Source organism: Bos taurus, chromosome 17, assembly GCF_002263795.3.
Source record: "Bos taurus isolate L1 Dominette 01449 registration number 42190680 breed Hereford chromosome 17, ARS-UCD2.0, whole genome shotgun sequence".
NCBI classification, from domain to species: Eukaryota; Metazoa; Chordata; class Mammalia; order Artiodactyla; family Bovidae; genus Bos; species Bos taurus.
In genome coordinates, this window is record NC_037344.1 from 6,706,083 (window position 1) to 6,722,161 (window position 16,079).

Here is a 16,079-nt window from a genome sequence, read left to right on the forward strand (position 1 = left end):
AGTCATGATGCCATCTAGCTATCTCATCCTCTGTCATCCCCTTCTCCTCCTGCCCTCAATCTTTTCCAGCATCAGGGTCTTTTCAAATGAGTCAGCTCTTCATATCAGGTGGCCAAAGTATTGGAGTTTCAGCTTCAACATCAGTCCTTCCAATGAACACACAGGACCAATCTCCTTTAGGATGGACTGGGTGGATCTCCTTGCAGTCCAAGGGACTCTCAAGAGTCTTCTCCAACACCACAGTTCAAAAGCATCAATTCTTCTGCACTCAGCTTTCTTTATAGTCCAACTCTCACATCCATACATGAGTACTGGAAAAACAATAGCCTTGACTAGACGGGGCCTTTGTTGGCAAAGCAATGTCTCTGCTTTTTAATATGCTGTCTAGGTTGGTCGTAACTTTCCTTCCAAGGAGTAAGCGTCTTTTAATTTCATGGCTGCAGTCACCATCTGCAGTGATTCTGGAGACCCAAAAAATAAAGTCTGCCACTGTTTCCCCATCTATTTGCCGTGAAGTGATGGGACCGGATGCCATGATCTTAGTTTTCTGAATGTTGAGCTTTGAGCCAACTTTTTCACTCTCCTCTTTCACTTTCATCAAGAGGCTCTTTAGTTCTTCTTCACTGTCTGCCATGAGAGTGGTTTCATCTGCATATCTGAGGTTATTGATATTTCTCCCATCAATCTTGATTCCGGCTTGTGCTTCATCCAGCCCAGTGTTTCTGATGAAACACTGTTAGGGAGATGCGTATCAAACTGTTAGGGAAATGCATATCAAAACCACACCTCATGCCTGTCAGAATGGCTTTTATCAAAAAGACAAATAGGGTTTTGGGAATGTGGAGAAAAGGAAACCCTCATTCATTGCTGGTAGGATTGTCAGTAGATTCAGCCACTATGAAAACAGTATGAAGTTTCCTGAAAACTTTTGAAAACAGAACTGCTGTATAATCTAGGTATTTACGAATTTGAAAAGATATATGCACCAGTGTTCATTGCAGCATTTTTACAATAGAGGACTGATAAAGAAGATGTGGGTGTGTTGTGTGTGTGTGTATATAGTGGAATATTAGACATTATATATATATAGTGGAATATTAGACATTAAAAAATCTTGCTATTTGTGGCAACATGGTTGGATCTAGAGGATATTATGCTAAGTGAAGTAAGTCAGAGAGAGAGAAACATATGGTTTTACTTTTAAGTAGAATATAAGAAACAAACCACAGAGACTTGCAGACACAAACTAGTTTTCTGTGGTTTCCCAGGAGGGGTGGAGCAGAATAGGTGAAGGAGATTAAAGGGTACAAACCTCCAGTTATAAAGTACATAAACCAATGTAATATACAGCATAAGGAATATGGTCACTATTGTAATAACTTTGGGAGGATAGTAACTTATTGTGGTGATTTCATAATATATGCAAATATCAAATCACTATGTAATACCCCTGGCTGTAATATTAAATATTTCCATTGTAAAAAGCATGTGATCAGCCAGTTTTAATCAAGATTGTGTTATTCTGGGTACATCTGCACGTTTGCAGTTGGGAGCTACTGCTGATGGCACCAGGCACAGGACACCATGTCTCTATTAATTTTCCTGTTTATGACAAGCCCAGTGGCAAGTCAGACTGTTAGCTGCAACTGCCACTTGATCCCAGGTGGCTCAGTGGGTGAACAATCTGCTTGCAGTGCAGAAGATGCAGAAGATGTGGGTTCGACCCCTGGGTTGGAAAGCTCCCCTGGAAAAGGAAATGGCAACCGACTCCAGTATTTTTGCCTGGTAAATCCCATGGACAGAGGAGCCTGGCGGGCTACAGTCCATGGGGTCACAAAGAGTCAGACATGACTTAGCAACTGAGCAGGCATGCAAGCCACTTGATCCAGATAGAAATTTTGGATCAAGGGTGAGCGAGTGAAAGTCGCTCTGTCATGTCCGACTCTTTGCAACCCCATGGACTGTCCATGGAATTCTCCAGGCCAGAATGCTGGAGTGGGTAGCCTTTCCATTCTCCAGGGGACCGTCCCAACCCAGGGATCAAACCCAGGTCTCCCACATTGCAGGCGGATTCTTTACCAGCTGAACCACCAGGGAAGCCCAAGAACACTGGAGTGGGTAGCCTATCCCTTTTCCAGGGGATCTTCCCAACTCAGGAATCGAACCAGGGTCACCTACATTGCAGGCGGATTGTTTACCAACTGAGCTATCAGGGAAGCCCTGGATCAAGGGTCAGTTCAGTTCAGTCGCTCAGTTGTCTCCGACTCTTTGCGACCCCATGAATTGCAGCATGCCAGGCCTCCCTGTCCATCACCAACTCCCGGAGTTCACTCAGACTCATGTCCATCAAGTCGGTGATGCCATCCAGCTATCTCATCCTCTGTTGTCTCCTTCTCCTCCTGCCCCCAATCCTTCCCAGCATCAGAGTCTTTTCCAATGAGTCAACCCTTCACATGAGGTGGCCAAAGTACTGGAGTTTTAGCTTTAGCATCATTCCTTCCAAAGAACACCCAGGACTGATCTCGTTTAGAATGGACTGGTTGGATCTCCTTGCAGTCCAAGGGACTCTCGAGAGTCTTCTCCAACAAAGAAAAGACTTTCCAAACTCTCCAACAAGTTCAAAAGCATCAATTCTTTGGTGCTCAGCTTTCTTCACAGTACAACTCTCACATCCATACATGACTACTGGAAAAACCATAGCCTTGACTAGATGGACCTTTGTTGGCAAAGTAAGGTCTCTGCTTTTCAATATGCTACCTAGGTTGGTCATAACTTTCCTTCCAAGGAGCAAGCGTCTTTTAATTTCATGGCTGCAGTCACCATCTGCAGTGATTTTGGAGCCCCCCAAAATAAAGTCTGACACTGTTTCCCCATCTATTTCCCATGAAGTGATGGGACCAGATGCCATGATCTTAGTTTTCTGAATGTTGAGCTTTAAGCCAACTTTTTCTTTCTCCTCTTTCACTTTCATCAAGAGGCTTTTGAGTTCCTCTTCACTTTCTTCCATAAGGGTGGTGGCATCTGCATATCTGAGGTTATTGATATTTCTCCCGGCAATCTTGATTCCAGCTTGTGCTTCTTCCAGCCCAGCATTTCTCATGATGTACTCTGCATGTAAGTAAGCAGGGTGACAATATACAGCCTTGCCATACCCCTTTTCCTGTTTGGAACCAGTCTGTTGTTCCATGTCCAGTTCTAACTGTTGCTTCCTGACCTGCATATAGGTTTCTCAAGAGGCTGGTCAGGTGGTCTGGTATTCCCATCTCTAAGAATTTTCCACATTTTATTGTGATCCACACAGTCAAAGGCTTTGGCATAGTCAATAAAGCAGAAATAGATGTTTTTCTGGAATTCTCTTGCTTTTTCGATAATCCAGCGGACATTGGCAATTTGATCTCTTGTTCCTCTGCCTTTTGTAAAACCAGCTTGAACATCAGGAAGTTCACAGTTCACGTATTGTTGAAGCCTGGCTTGGAGAATTTTGAGCATTACTTTACTAGCGTGAGATGAGTGCAATTGTGCAGCAGTTTGAGCATTCTTTGGCATTGCCTGGAATGAAAACTGACCTTTTCCAGTCCAGTGGCCACTGCTGAGTTTTCCAAATTTGCTGGCATGTTGAGTGCAGCACTTTGACACCATCTTTCAAGATTTGAAATAACTCAACTGGAACTCCATCACCTCCACTAGCTTTGTTCGTAGTGATGCTTTCTAAGGCCCACTTAACTTCACATTCCAGGATGTCTGGCTCTAGGCTGGTGATCACACCATCATGATTACCTGGGTCGTGACACTCTTTTTTTGTACCATTCTTCTGTGTATTCTTGCGACTTCTTCTTAATACCTTCTGCTTGTTAGGTCCATACCATTTCTGTCTTTTATCAAGCCCATCTTTGCATGAAATGTTCCCTTGGTGTCTCTAATTTTCTTGAAGAGATCTTTAGTCTTTTCCATTCTGTTGTTTTCCTCTATTTCTTAGCATTGATTGCTGAGGAAGGCTTTCTTATCTCTTCTTGCTATTCTTTGGATCAAGGGCAGTGGTTCTCAGTTGCAGGAAATTTTGTCCCACAGGACATCTGACAGTGTCTTAAACATTTCTGTCACAAATTGGGGAAAGATGCTCCTGGCATCTAGTGGGTAGAGGCCAGCAGTACTGCTCAACATCCCACATGGCACAGGACAGTCCCTCATAACTATGAATTATCCAGCCTGAAATATCAGTAGGCCCACAGTTGAGAAATGATGATCTCTGGACCGTAGTACATTAATTACTCCCCTTCCCTCCCTCGTTTTCTTCCCAGGTGCCAAGGTTGTCTTCCCTCCACTGCCACAAAATCTGTACCTATAATTTCATATTTTCTCCAGGTATCCCTACTTTCACCCAGACTTTGATTATCACCCCTGAGGCAACCAAGATGAGATGATCCTTTTAGGGGCATTGCCATAGTCTGTGACCCAGTCAGGTATGTAGAACTGGAGGAGAGTAGTCAGAAAGCTTTTTAATGCTCGGCTATGCTATCCATGGAGAGCAGGCAGCTGTTAAATAAATATCAAATTTGCCAGGTGGCCTTTGCGACAAAAAGTGCCCCGTAGATTCTAAGTGGTCCAGAAAACTAAGCACGTCATACATATGGCATTTTGGTTTCAAGTGCTGCAGCTGTGCGGCCCGTCAGCTGGTTGGACTGAGACAGCAATACTGTAACCTAAAAATGCCTCAGTAGAGCTGAGGCACCAGCAGCTGCCCAGAAAGGTGACCAAAGGACCGGTGTAGTCTGTCAGTAGTCAGCCTGCGTGATATAGCCCCAACCACATCAAGACAAACCGACCAATCTGGCAGGAGTCATGAGCCTGTCATGCACGAGGAAGATCTATTGTGTGCACAGCCCATGACAGTGGACATGGAGCCATGTGTGAGGGCAGTCTGAGTGTTGGTGCCACTGGGTCATGTCAGAGAACTGGCCTTTTGCACATCTACCTGAGTAGGGCTTCCCTGGTGGCTCAGCTGGTAAAGAATCACTAAAGATTCATTGATGTTCAGCATTTTTTAGCAATAAAGTATTTTTAAATTAATGTAGGGTTTTTTTTTAAAAGACAGTGCTATTGTACCCTTAATAGATGATGTAACTTTTACATGCACTGGGAAACCAAAAAATTCCTGAGACTCACTCTGTTGTATTATTCACTTTTTTGAGGTGGTCTTGAACCAAACTCACAGTATCTCCAAGGTATGCCTATGCTGCATACCTGAGACTATTCTGTCAGACTACTACCAAGAAGTATTTTATAAAATTATATGACTTTGACTAAACAAGAAATTATTTGGCTTTAGCCAAAACCAGAAAGTGACTTGCAAGGAATAGAAAATTATCATCAGACTTGCATTAGCAATGCTTTATGCCAGAAGAAAATAGAAGTAATATCATTAAGATGCTCAAAAAGTAAGCTGAGGGTTTTAGATCCAATACAAGTGACTTTCAGGTATAAAGCAAATGATAAACTATATTCAACATACAAGAACTCAGAAAATGCACTTCCTGAGCAATCAACCAAAAAAGAACCTTCAACAAAAAAACGATAGAGCAGCCAGCTTAAGGACTGGAAGTGGGCACTACGAACATACCCCTGTAGCACTGAGACTACCTAAGGGCTGAGGGAAAAGCTCTGGCCAAGTGCGCAAGCAGTGTTTACACAGCACTTAGATGTAGTGGGCCATGTGCTAGGAACGTTTGAAACTGCTCAGTAAGTTTGTGGTGGTGGTATTTTGAGGCTTATGCATGCCATGTGGGATAATGGTGGGATGTCCCTCAGCCAGTGTGCCACTGAGGACCTCCTTGCCTTTCCCAACTGTGACAAGCCATTCTCTTTCCTTGGCCCATGGCCCCGTCTCCATCCTTAGAGAGGATGCAGCAACACTGGGCCGTCCTTGCACTGTTACCACCACTTCTGCCTCAAACTTCTGCATTTAAGAACTTGTATAATTAGGCTCAGTCCAATAATCTAGCATACTCCCCTGGCAGTCTTTTCTGCTCTCAAGTTAATGGTGCTGCTCAACTGTCCACATTAAAGCAAAAGCCAGTTTCAAATCAAGAGTTAGTTTTGCTATTTCAGTCATGCCCTGACATAAAGGTCTTCAGTAACTCATTTTTGAAGATTCAAAATGTATATCCCTGGTTACAAAACTGTTCTAGGTACAATCAAGTAGAGAAAGGCCATTTGTTAATATCTACATATCACATATATGATACTAAGCGGGAAACTTACAATCACCCCTTATAGTCTTTTTTATTATATGGATGTTAACCACCTTCATGGTGACCTATGGGAAGCTAACTTCAACACATCATCAGACCAAACCATTTTTTAAAAACCATTATTTTTGGAAGTGTTTTCACATGAACCCTTGAGAACCATGCCAAGCCCTACTCAAGAGATGTAGCAAACTGGAGCTTCGCTGGGCGTATCCTACTAGTCCAGCATGAAGCAGCAAGTCACCACTTCTCCATTCCCGGTCCCCACCTTGAATGATCACTCCATAGACTCAAGTCCCAACTTCTACCTTGGAAAGGAAGCACCTGTCACTTCAGACCCAAACCTACAACTGGTTTCTACTAAAAACATGTGCTTCTTCAGTAAGGGAATGCCATTCATTCCTTTATTCAAATAATACTGAACTTCAATTCAAGGCACTGCAAAGTGTAGCAGTGAGCCAGACTCCACCCTCCTCCCCCCAAAAAAGCTGTCCACATGGAATTTTCCTAGTAACCACAAGTTAAAACTATAGAAAAGTAACAGGGAAAGGACTGAAGGACAGGGGTTTTAAATAGGATGAATGTATCAGCAGGATCTACTGATTAACAGGTAAAAGCACACGTTTGGGGGCCACTTAGAAAGTGAGGAATCTGAAATGCAGTACTTTGGTGCAATTTCAAAAGCAACTGAATGATCTTTGTTTCCAAGGCAAACCATTCGATGTCACAGTAATTCAAGTCTATGCGCCAACCAATAATGCTGACGAAGCTGAAGTTGAATGGTTCTATGCCTACACCACCTTCTAGAACTAACATTGAAAACCTATCCTTTTCATCATAGGGGACTAGAATGCAAAAGAAGGAAGTCAAGAGATAACCTGGAGTGACAGGCAAGTTTGGCCTCAGAGTACAAAATGAAGCAGGGCAAGGGCTAACTCTCTTGGCAAAGAGTTTTGCCAAGAGAATGCATGCATAGTCATAGCAAACATCCTCTTCCAACAACACAAGAGATGACTCTACACATGGACATCACCAGATGGTCAATACTGAAATCAGATTGATTATATTCTTTGCAGTCAAAGATGGAGATGGCTCTATAGTCAGAGCAAAACCAGGAACTGACTGACTCAGATCATGAATTCCTTACTGCAAAATTCAGACTTAAATTGAAGAAAGTAGGGAAAACCACTAGACCCTTCAGGTATGACCTAAATCAAATCCCTTAGATAATACAGTGCAAGTGACAAATATTTTCAAGGGATTAGGTTCAACAGTCTTCCTAAGTGAACATGCAAAGAAACAGAGGAAAACAATATAAGACTAGAGATCTCTTCAAGAAAATCAGATACCAAGGGAACATTTCATGCAAAGAGGAGCACAATAAAGGACAGAAATGGTATGGACCTGACAGAAGCAGAAGTTATTAACAAGGTGGCAAGAATACACAGAACTATACAAAAATCTGAATGACCCAGATAACCACGATGGTGCGATCACTCACATAGAGCCAGACATCCTGGAGTGAGAAGAAATCAAGTGGGCCTTAGGAAGCATCACAAGGAACAAAACTAGTGGAGGCAATGGAATTCCAGCTGAGCTATTTAAAATCCTAAACGATGATGCTGTGAAAGTGCTGCACTCAATATGCCAACAAATATGAAAATCTCAGCAGTGGCCACAGGACTGGAAAAGGTCAGTTTTCATTCCAATCCCAAAGAAAGGCAATGCCAAAGAATGCTCAAACTACCACACAATTGCACTCATCTCACACGCTAGCAAAGTAATGCTCAAAATTCTCCAAGCCAGGCTTCAACAGTACGTGAACCGTAAACTTCAAGATGTTCAAGCTGGATTTAGAAAAAGAGGAACCAGGGCGATCAAACTGCCAACATCCATTGGATCATAGAAAAAGCAAGACAATTCCAGAAAAACATCACAATTTCTGCTTCACTGACCATGCTAAAGCCTTTGACTGTATGGATCACAACAAACTGGAAAACTCTTCAAGAGATGGGAATACCAGACCACCTTACCTATCTCCTAGGAAACCTGTATGCAGGTCAAGTTAGAAACAGACATGAAACAGCAAACTGGTTCCAAAATGGGAAAGGAGTACATCAAGGCTGTATATCATCACCCTGCTTACTTAACTTCTATGCAGAGTACATCATGTGACATCCCAGGCTGGATGAAGCACAAGCTGGAATCAACATTCCCGGGACAATTATCAATACCCTCAGAAATGTAAATGACACCACCCTAATGGCAAAAAGCAAAGAGGAACTAAAGAGCCTCTGATGAAAGTGAAAGAGAAGAGTGGAGAAGAGTGAAAATACTAGCTTAAAACTCAACATTCAAAAAACAAAAAAAGATCGTGGCAACTGGTCCCATCACTTCATGGCAAACAGATGGGGAAACAATGGAAAAAATCAAAGACTTTACTTTCTTGGGCTCCAAAATCACTGTAGATGGTGACTGCAGCCACGAAATTCAGACACTTGCTCCTTGGAACAAAAGCTATGACAAACCTAGACAGCATATTAAAAAGCAAAGACATTACTTTACCAACAAAAGGTCCATATAGTCAAAGCTATGGTTTTTCCCGTAGTTATGTATGGATTTGAGAGTTGGACCATGAAGAAGGCTAACACTGAAGAATTGATGCTTTTAAACTGGTGTTACAGAAGACTCTTTTTAAGAGTCCCTTGGACTGGAAGGAGATCAAACCAGTCAATCCCAAAGGAAATGAATCCTGAATATTCATTAGGACTGATGCTGAAGCTCCAATACTTTGGCCACCTGATGTTAAGAGCCAGTTCATAAGACCCTGATGCTAGTCAAGACTGAAGGCAGGAGGGGATGACAGAGGAGATGGTTGGATGGCATCACCAACTCAATGGACATGAATTTGAGCAAGCTCCAGGAGATGGTGAAAAACAGAGAAGCCTGGTGTACTGCAGTCTGTGGAGTTGCAAAAGAGTCGGACAAGACTGAGAGACTGAACACAACCAATTCCAAGCACAGGCTGGTAATGACTTCCTCCAAAGTGACAGAAATGGAGGCAGTAAGAAATGGTTAGATTCCACATAGTTTCTTCTTTATTAAAAACTTGTATCCTTGGCACTGAAAGCAGAGGCCTAACCACTGGACTGCCAGATTCCTTTTAAATGAACTGTGAATCATCAAAGATGACCAGAGGACGTACTTCTGTCTAAAACAGGATGGGGGGACTTCCCTGGTATTTCAGTGGTTAAGAATCCTCTGTGCAATGCAGGCAACCTGGGTTCGATCCTGGTTGGGGAACTAAGATCCCACATGCCGTGGAGCAACTAAGTCCATGCATCTCAATTACTGAGCCTGTATGCCATAGACCTGATGCAGCCAAGTAAGTATTTTACTTAGAAAATAAATTGTAAAAAGTAAAATAGGATGGGTGAAGTTGTTCAGGAATCTAATTTTAGACATGTTAATGCCTATTGACATTAAATTGGGAGTTGGAGGGACAAACCTGGAGTTCAAAAAAGGTACAGACTAGAAGTAAAATTCTGAGTCAGTTTATTTAAAACCAAGAAATTGAGTAAGACTGTTTTTAGAAAGAATATTGGTAAACATAAAAGGCCTAGGGCCCTCCAACACTGAGGCCTGAGACAAACTAGCAAATAGTAAGTAGCTAGCAACATGGGAGGCAAACTTTTTTGAGGTCCAATTCCAGAATACAGTTAAGAAACACAGGAGAAAATCAACTGTCAATTATCACTGTTACAGAAGTAAAATGAAAGCTAAGGATGAACCACTGGCTTAACAATGACATCTGTTAATTCTAACAGCAACAGCTTCCGTTAAGAGTGGGGTGTAAAAAAAAAGTGTGAAAGAGAAAAAAGCCCAACTGCAACAGATTCAAGGAAAGTAAAATTAAGTGCAAGAAATATGGCTAACTCTTTCGAGCTTTGCTATGAGCTTGAATAGGGATCTGGAAAGGCAGAGGACTTGCTTGTATGCTGAGACTGGCAGAGGAATAATGAAAAAGGCGAGAACTGATGGAGCCAAGAACAGAGGGTAGAATCTGATGCTTCTGTGTCTGACTCTGCAACCCCACGGACTGCAGCACACCAAGCATCTCTGTCCTTCACTATCTTCCAGAGTTTGCAGATTCCTGTCCATTGAGTCAGTGATGGTATCTATCTCACCCGCTGCCACCCCATCTCCTTTTGCCCTCAGTCTTTCCCAACATGAGGCAGGGTGGAAATAACAGGAAATTCTGAGGTTCTTACTCTCAAGAAGCAAGGCCATCAGCTGAACTGAGAATGAAAAATTAGAGATTTGAGCGGAGAAGGTATAGAACAGAATGGGCGAGTGACCAGGAAACACTGGATGGCAGACAAATGCCCACTCAATAGGAGACCGATAACCTGCTTCTCTACTTGTCTAGCTAACTTCAGCTTGACCATTACGGTTTTCAGGGGGGGATTTACCTCTAGAGAACAGAAGACAGCATTTATATTTTAAAAAGACAAACCCACAAAAACCTAAACGGCAATAAGCTCTTTCCATTGTGTGGTTTAGGACAGTGGTTCACAAAGTATGGTTCCTTGTCACCAGCGTCACCTGAAAATTTGCAAACCTGCAGACTTCATCCTAGATCTACAACATCAGAAATTCTGGGAGCAAGGCCATGCAATGTTTTAATAAGCCTTTCAGAGATTTGAGAACCACCTTGGCTTCCCTGGTGGTTCAGATGGAAAAGACTGCCTCCAGTGCAGGAGACCTGGGCTCAGTCCCTGGGTTGGGATTATCCCTAAAGGCTATGGCAACCCACTCCAGTATTCTTGCCAAAGAGTCAGATACGACTGACTGACTTTTGCTTTCAAAACTTCAACCATGTAAAGAAAGGGTTTCCTTTTATTCACCATCTATAATACTTCCAGACCATTCCTGCTTAAAATAGATGTTACCCTTTCTTGGCTACTTAGTAACTAAATAAAATTATACACAAAAGATAAGAAAACTTCACCACAGATCAGAACATCTTAAACAAGCTGTCAGGTTATTTAAAAAGAATGATCAGGGAAAAAATACCACAAATAAGATCTTTTATTTGTCACCATTAAGAGTCTGCATTTTAAACCGATTCTTGGACTGGTGGCTCGTATCCATCAGCTCGTTCAACTTTAGCACCTGTCTCATCCCCAGTAGCTTTTCCAGAACTACTACCTTCACCATGTAGCTCCATGAGTTTTCCCACTAAAAAGAAGGAAAAAACTGTTAGTTACAGCCTACCATATCTTAAAACATATTATCAGTACTCTATAATACTATACAGGGAAGACAGGAGGAAAAAAAGCAACATCTGGCCTCAAAAAAACAATAACAACACTTTTCTACACACACAAAAAAACAACTTTTTCTACACAAACTACTTTTCTACACAATTTTCTTTCAGAAATCCTGTGACTTCACTTACATTCAAATTTGGGCTTCTTCAGCATTTTTACTTTTCTAACGAAGACATCATGGAGTGGATAAATAGATTGGCAAGCCTTTTCTATGTCTTTTCCAATGCTATCTGGAATCCTGCAAACCAGTAATGATAAGTTAGAATAAACCTACACTTCATTTAATCCACAATTATCTTCATTCTGTTATTGCCCCTTCATAAGTGATGGTTAAATAATTTAAATTATACAGCTACTTAGTAGCAAAATCAGCACTTGAGCCTTCTGAATCCAAGCGTTATACCTTTTCCAAACACAGGTCTAAGCAACTGCATGGGAACATCAGAAAAATGTTAAGTTTTATCATCAGACATCATATGGGACCGAAACATTTGTCATCATTTATTCCCATACTTAATTACGAAAGGTTTGTCAACTCAGTGTATTTTCTAAGGCAAAGATGAGTCCTGAGATTCCAGTCTCACTAAATGCCCAAATGAGAAACCAAGTACCATTTACTGAACACTTAGCATGCTTTCATTTCAAGAGATGCAGCTAGTTTCAGAGGATTTAAACAAAGTTTTGACAGCACCTTGTCTCACATGCTTTTCCTTATCTGACGGTTGTATTGTAAGGAAAACACTTACAATTTATTGACCACCTCTTTCAAGTCATTTGTCTGCACCTCTCGGGTCATGATTTCCATCATCTTCTTGCGGATCTGGCGCACCTGCTGGTGCTGGGCGTAAGAGGTCTTCCGAATCTGATTGTTGCGCTTTTTAGTAAAACCCACACAGAACAGACGAAGCAAGTAACCATCGGTAGTCTTGACATCAACGTGAGCTTCGATCATGGTCTAGTGAAAAAAATGACACTGTCAGTTATACAAGACTTAAAGTTATCCATTTTTATCCCTCAAATTCCAATTTTAAAAAAGTGGAAGGTCAAGTATTCATTTTACAATATCAAGTATAATATAAATATGTATTAAATCAAATATAAATTAAATGTAAATATTTAATTTACAGAGTTAATGTCCTTGAAGTGAGCTTACCAACAGGTATCTTGAATTCTTACTATCCTCCATATCTAATTTAAAACGAGTCCTCTTGGCTGTCTTCCCCCCTCTCTTTCCTCCAGGTAGCTTCTCTAGCCTCACTGTCACTATCTGCAAAGAACCGCCTTTTACATACACATGCTAGCCTTTAACAATCTGCTCCTCCCCCAATCCATTTTTTAACTCTGCAAGGAAACAAAAAAATGGGTTCTAAGAGACTCTACTGACATCTAATGTAATAACATGAAACACATATATTTTAAAATGTCCTTTATGTTCCAAACCAAAGCCACAATAAGGATTAAATATTCCATTTCATGGCTAAAACATAATTTTTAAAAATCCATAGTCAACACTACCTAAATTCAGAAGATTTGCCCTGTTTGCATTTTCTAAATTTTATGCCTTAAAAAACGAATATAATGCAATCATAGTGAAAAACCTTAAAATACTTCCAGAAATACAACTATAAAACCTTAGGGGAATGTCAGAAATGTAACGGTATAATCATTATGTCATTTGGGACCGAAACATTTTGTCATCATTCATTCCCACATAAAACATTCCCAAATGGTATCTCAACCAATGTCATTATTTCCTGTAGTTAAAACTAACTTGTAGCAATGCTTTCTGTTAACAAGTTCTGTACAAAGCATGTTTACATGGATCTTTTATTTTATCCTGATTCCATGAGCTAATGTTCTTACCTACATTTTAGATTTTTAAAAAACCAAGGCTTAGCAAGCTGTAAGTTACTTTTTATACCAATAAAAGTCTGTCTAGTCAAATCTATGGTTTTTCCAGTAGTCATGTATGGATGTGCAAGCGAGACCACAAAGGCGGCTGAATACCAAAGAATTGATGCTTTTGAACTTGTGGTGTTGGAGAAGACTCTTATTAAGTCCCTTGGACTGCAAGGAGATTCAACCAGTCCATCCTAAAGGAAATCAATCCTGAATATTCATTGGAAGGACTGATGTTGAAGCTGAAACTCCAATACTTTGGCCACCTGATGTGAAGAACTGACTCATTGGAAAAGAAGAGGACAGCAGAGGATGAGATGGTTGGATGGCATCATTGACTCGATGGACAGGAGTTTGAGCAAGCTCCAGGAGTTGGTGATGGACAGGGAAGCCTGGCGTGCTGCAGTCCACCAGGTCATAAAGAGTTGGACAGAACTGAGCCACTGGAACGGACTGAACTAAAAAGTTACTTTTCAGAGACTATAACTGGGAAAAGGAAACAAAATTCCAATCTGACTCCAGAGGCTCTGCCTCTCTTACTGTATAGTACAATAGATAAAACTAACCCAATAGCCCCTTTCATGATAAAACTCACAAGATTCTGAAGTTCAAAGGTGTTCTGAGGACAGGCAAAGCCTAAACTGCAAACCTGTGCTAATTCATGCAGCAAAAAAAATTTTGATGATAATCCAATATTAAATCCTGAACTCAGTTCAAGGGCTTCCTGGGTGGCTTATTGGTAAAGAATCCACCTGCAATGCAGGAAACACAGGTTGGATCTCTGGTTGGGAGGATCCCCTGGAGAAAGAAATGGCTCCCATTTCAACGTTCTTGCCTGGGAAATCCCATGGACAGGAGCTTTTCCACCTACAGTCCATGGGGTCACACAAACAGTTTGGGGACAACTGAGTAACTAAACACCACCACCACTGCTGTTGCTCAAGTTCAAAAGTCCACACTCAATAGCAAGAAAATACCACAGACTTGAAAAGAAATCTAAACCTCAACTGCACAGCATGCTCCTGCCCGACATGAAATCATGACATCTTTGGTCATGCACACTGCAGCACCATGCATTTTCTCCTCACCTGCCACTTTTTGACCATGGAGCACATTTTGTCACGGGTAAGATCCATACCATGAAAATTAGTCAGGCAGTTTTTGCCCTGAACATCCTCAGTAATTAGCTTGAATTTTCTAAACGCTACTTCATCATTCTGCAGATCAGCAAGACTCACTTCAAAAACACGACCTTTGAGGCCATCAGACGCGATTTCTATAAAACAAGAATCAATTGTTAATGTTAGGAACAACATAAACAAAGCCAAGCCAGCTAAGTTAATGTTCAAGCACTAAGAAAATTATAAAGACCTTTTGTTAACCAAATCCATATGGTCACCAATGACTTATTGACAGTGCTTACTGGAAGCTCAAAACCAACCATGCACGTTTTACTGGTAATTCTTAAAGTACCATCTTGCTTCCACAAGCACCCCAGGACAAACAGTCCCCAGTGGGGCCAAAGTCGCAATCCAAAGCTGACATTTCTTTAAGTATCCCACCAAAGAACGGATAGTAGACCAAGATACACGCATGTCTCAATGGAATAAAAACACAAACGGAGAGTAAGATACTCACTGGTTCCTTGAGTTCTCGTGACCAATGTTTTCCCAATATTCCTTATGTTGAACATAGCTGGTGCTTTCACATCATACCAATCTTTTTTAGAAAATGGGTCAACCCTGGATTTAAAAACATGCTTAAGTTTTAAAATCACGTAATTGTTTTGAACTTTCCTCATTCTAATTACTTTAAACAGCTAACTAAATTCCTCTCAGCGAGGTAAGGGACGCACACGTAAATCTAGCTCTTCTCACCAGGTCCTGGTGCAGACCTGACATTCCAGTCAATTAATTATGCCACGAACATATACCCTCTGCCCACATCATGGGTCCTTCCACCATACCAACACTGCCTCCGGACAAGCAATGTCGCTTCACTTTTACTGTTTCGTGAAGACACACCCTGGTAACCCGCACACTTTAGGACCTCGTGCTAGCTTACAGGAAACTTCCAGCTTCCACCCGGCCCAAGCAGCGGAGAGACGCGGGGTCCTGAATGAACCACAGAAGTGTCTTTGACATCTCCAGTATTATCCGTGGGATTTACGAACCCATGACCCCACAACTCCTGTCCGACTCGCGACAGAAATCTGACTCAAAAGGGGCGTGCATTAGGCCCAGAAGGCCAGGGGGGGAAACAGTCAGCCCGCCTCAAAGCAGCACCGGCCTCCGCCGGGCCGCGGTTCGCAGTTTACCAACCCCGCACGGCCATCGCAATCCAACTAGAATCCTCGCCATCCGGCTTACTCTGCGGCTCACAGACCGCTCGCCGACTCCGGTAGGGGTCCCCTAAAGCGGAGGCCGCGACAGTTGCCACTTACACTTTCTTCTTGGCTCCCTTTTTACCTCCTTTCGTAAGGCGCTTATTCTTGCCGACCGCCATGGTGCCGCTCAGAGAGCCAAAAGGGCGGAAATGCAATTCGCGCGAGAACTTAGGCGTGCGGGGCGGGACGCGCTGTCTACGTGACCTTCGACATTAC

At 42.0% G+C, this 16,079-nt stretch overlaps 1 protein-coding gene and 2 non-coding genes across 3 annotated transcripts; all 3 read right to left on the reverse strand.

The window, feature by feature from the left end:
• Positions 1-11,320: 11,320 nt before the first annotated feature.
• On the reverse strand, positions 11,321-16,008 carry RPS3A (ribosomal protein S3A). The gene is given in 6 exon segments (NM_001034038.1): positions 11,321-11,486; positions 11,707-11,816; positions 12,325-12,533; positions 14,566-14,753; positions 15,116-15,219; positions 15,921-16,008. Coding segments are annotated over 6 exon segments (795 nt in total). The 5' UTR covers positions 15,983-16,008; the 3' UTR covers positions 11,321-11,364.
• On the reverse strand, positions 12,016-12,084 carry LOC112442141 (small nucleolar RNA SNORD73). Its single transcript, XR_003030146.1, has one exon. It is a non-coding gene; the product is annotated as a small nucleolar RNA SNORD73 (small nucleolar RNA).
• On the reverse strand, positions 13,218-13,284 carry LOC112442140 (small nucleolar RNA SNORD73). The gene has a single exon (XR_003030145.1). It is a non-coding gene; the product is annotated as a small nucleolar RNA SNORD73 (small nucleolar RNA).
• Positions 16,009-16,079: the final 71 nt, after the last annotated feature.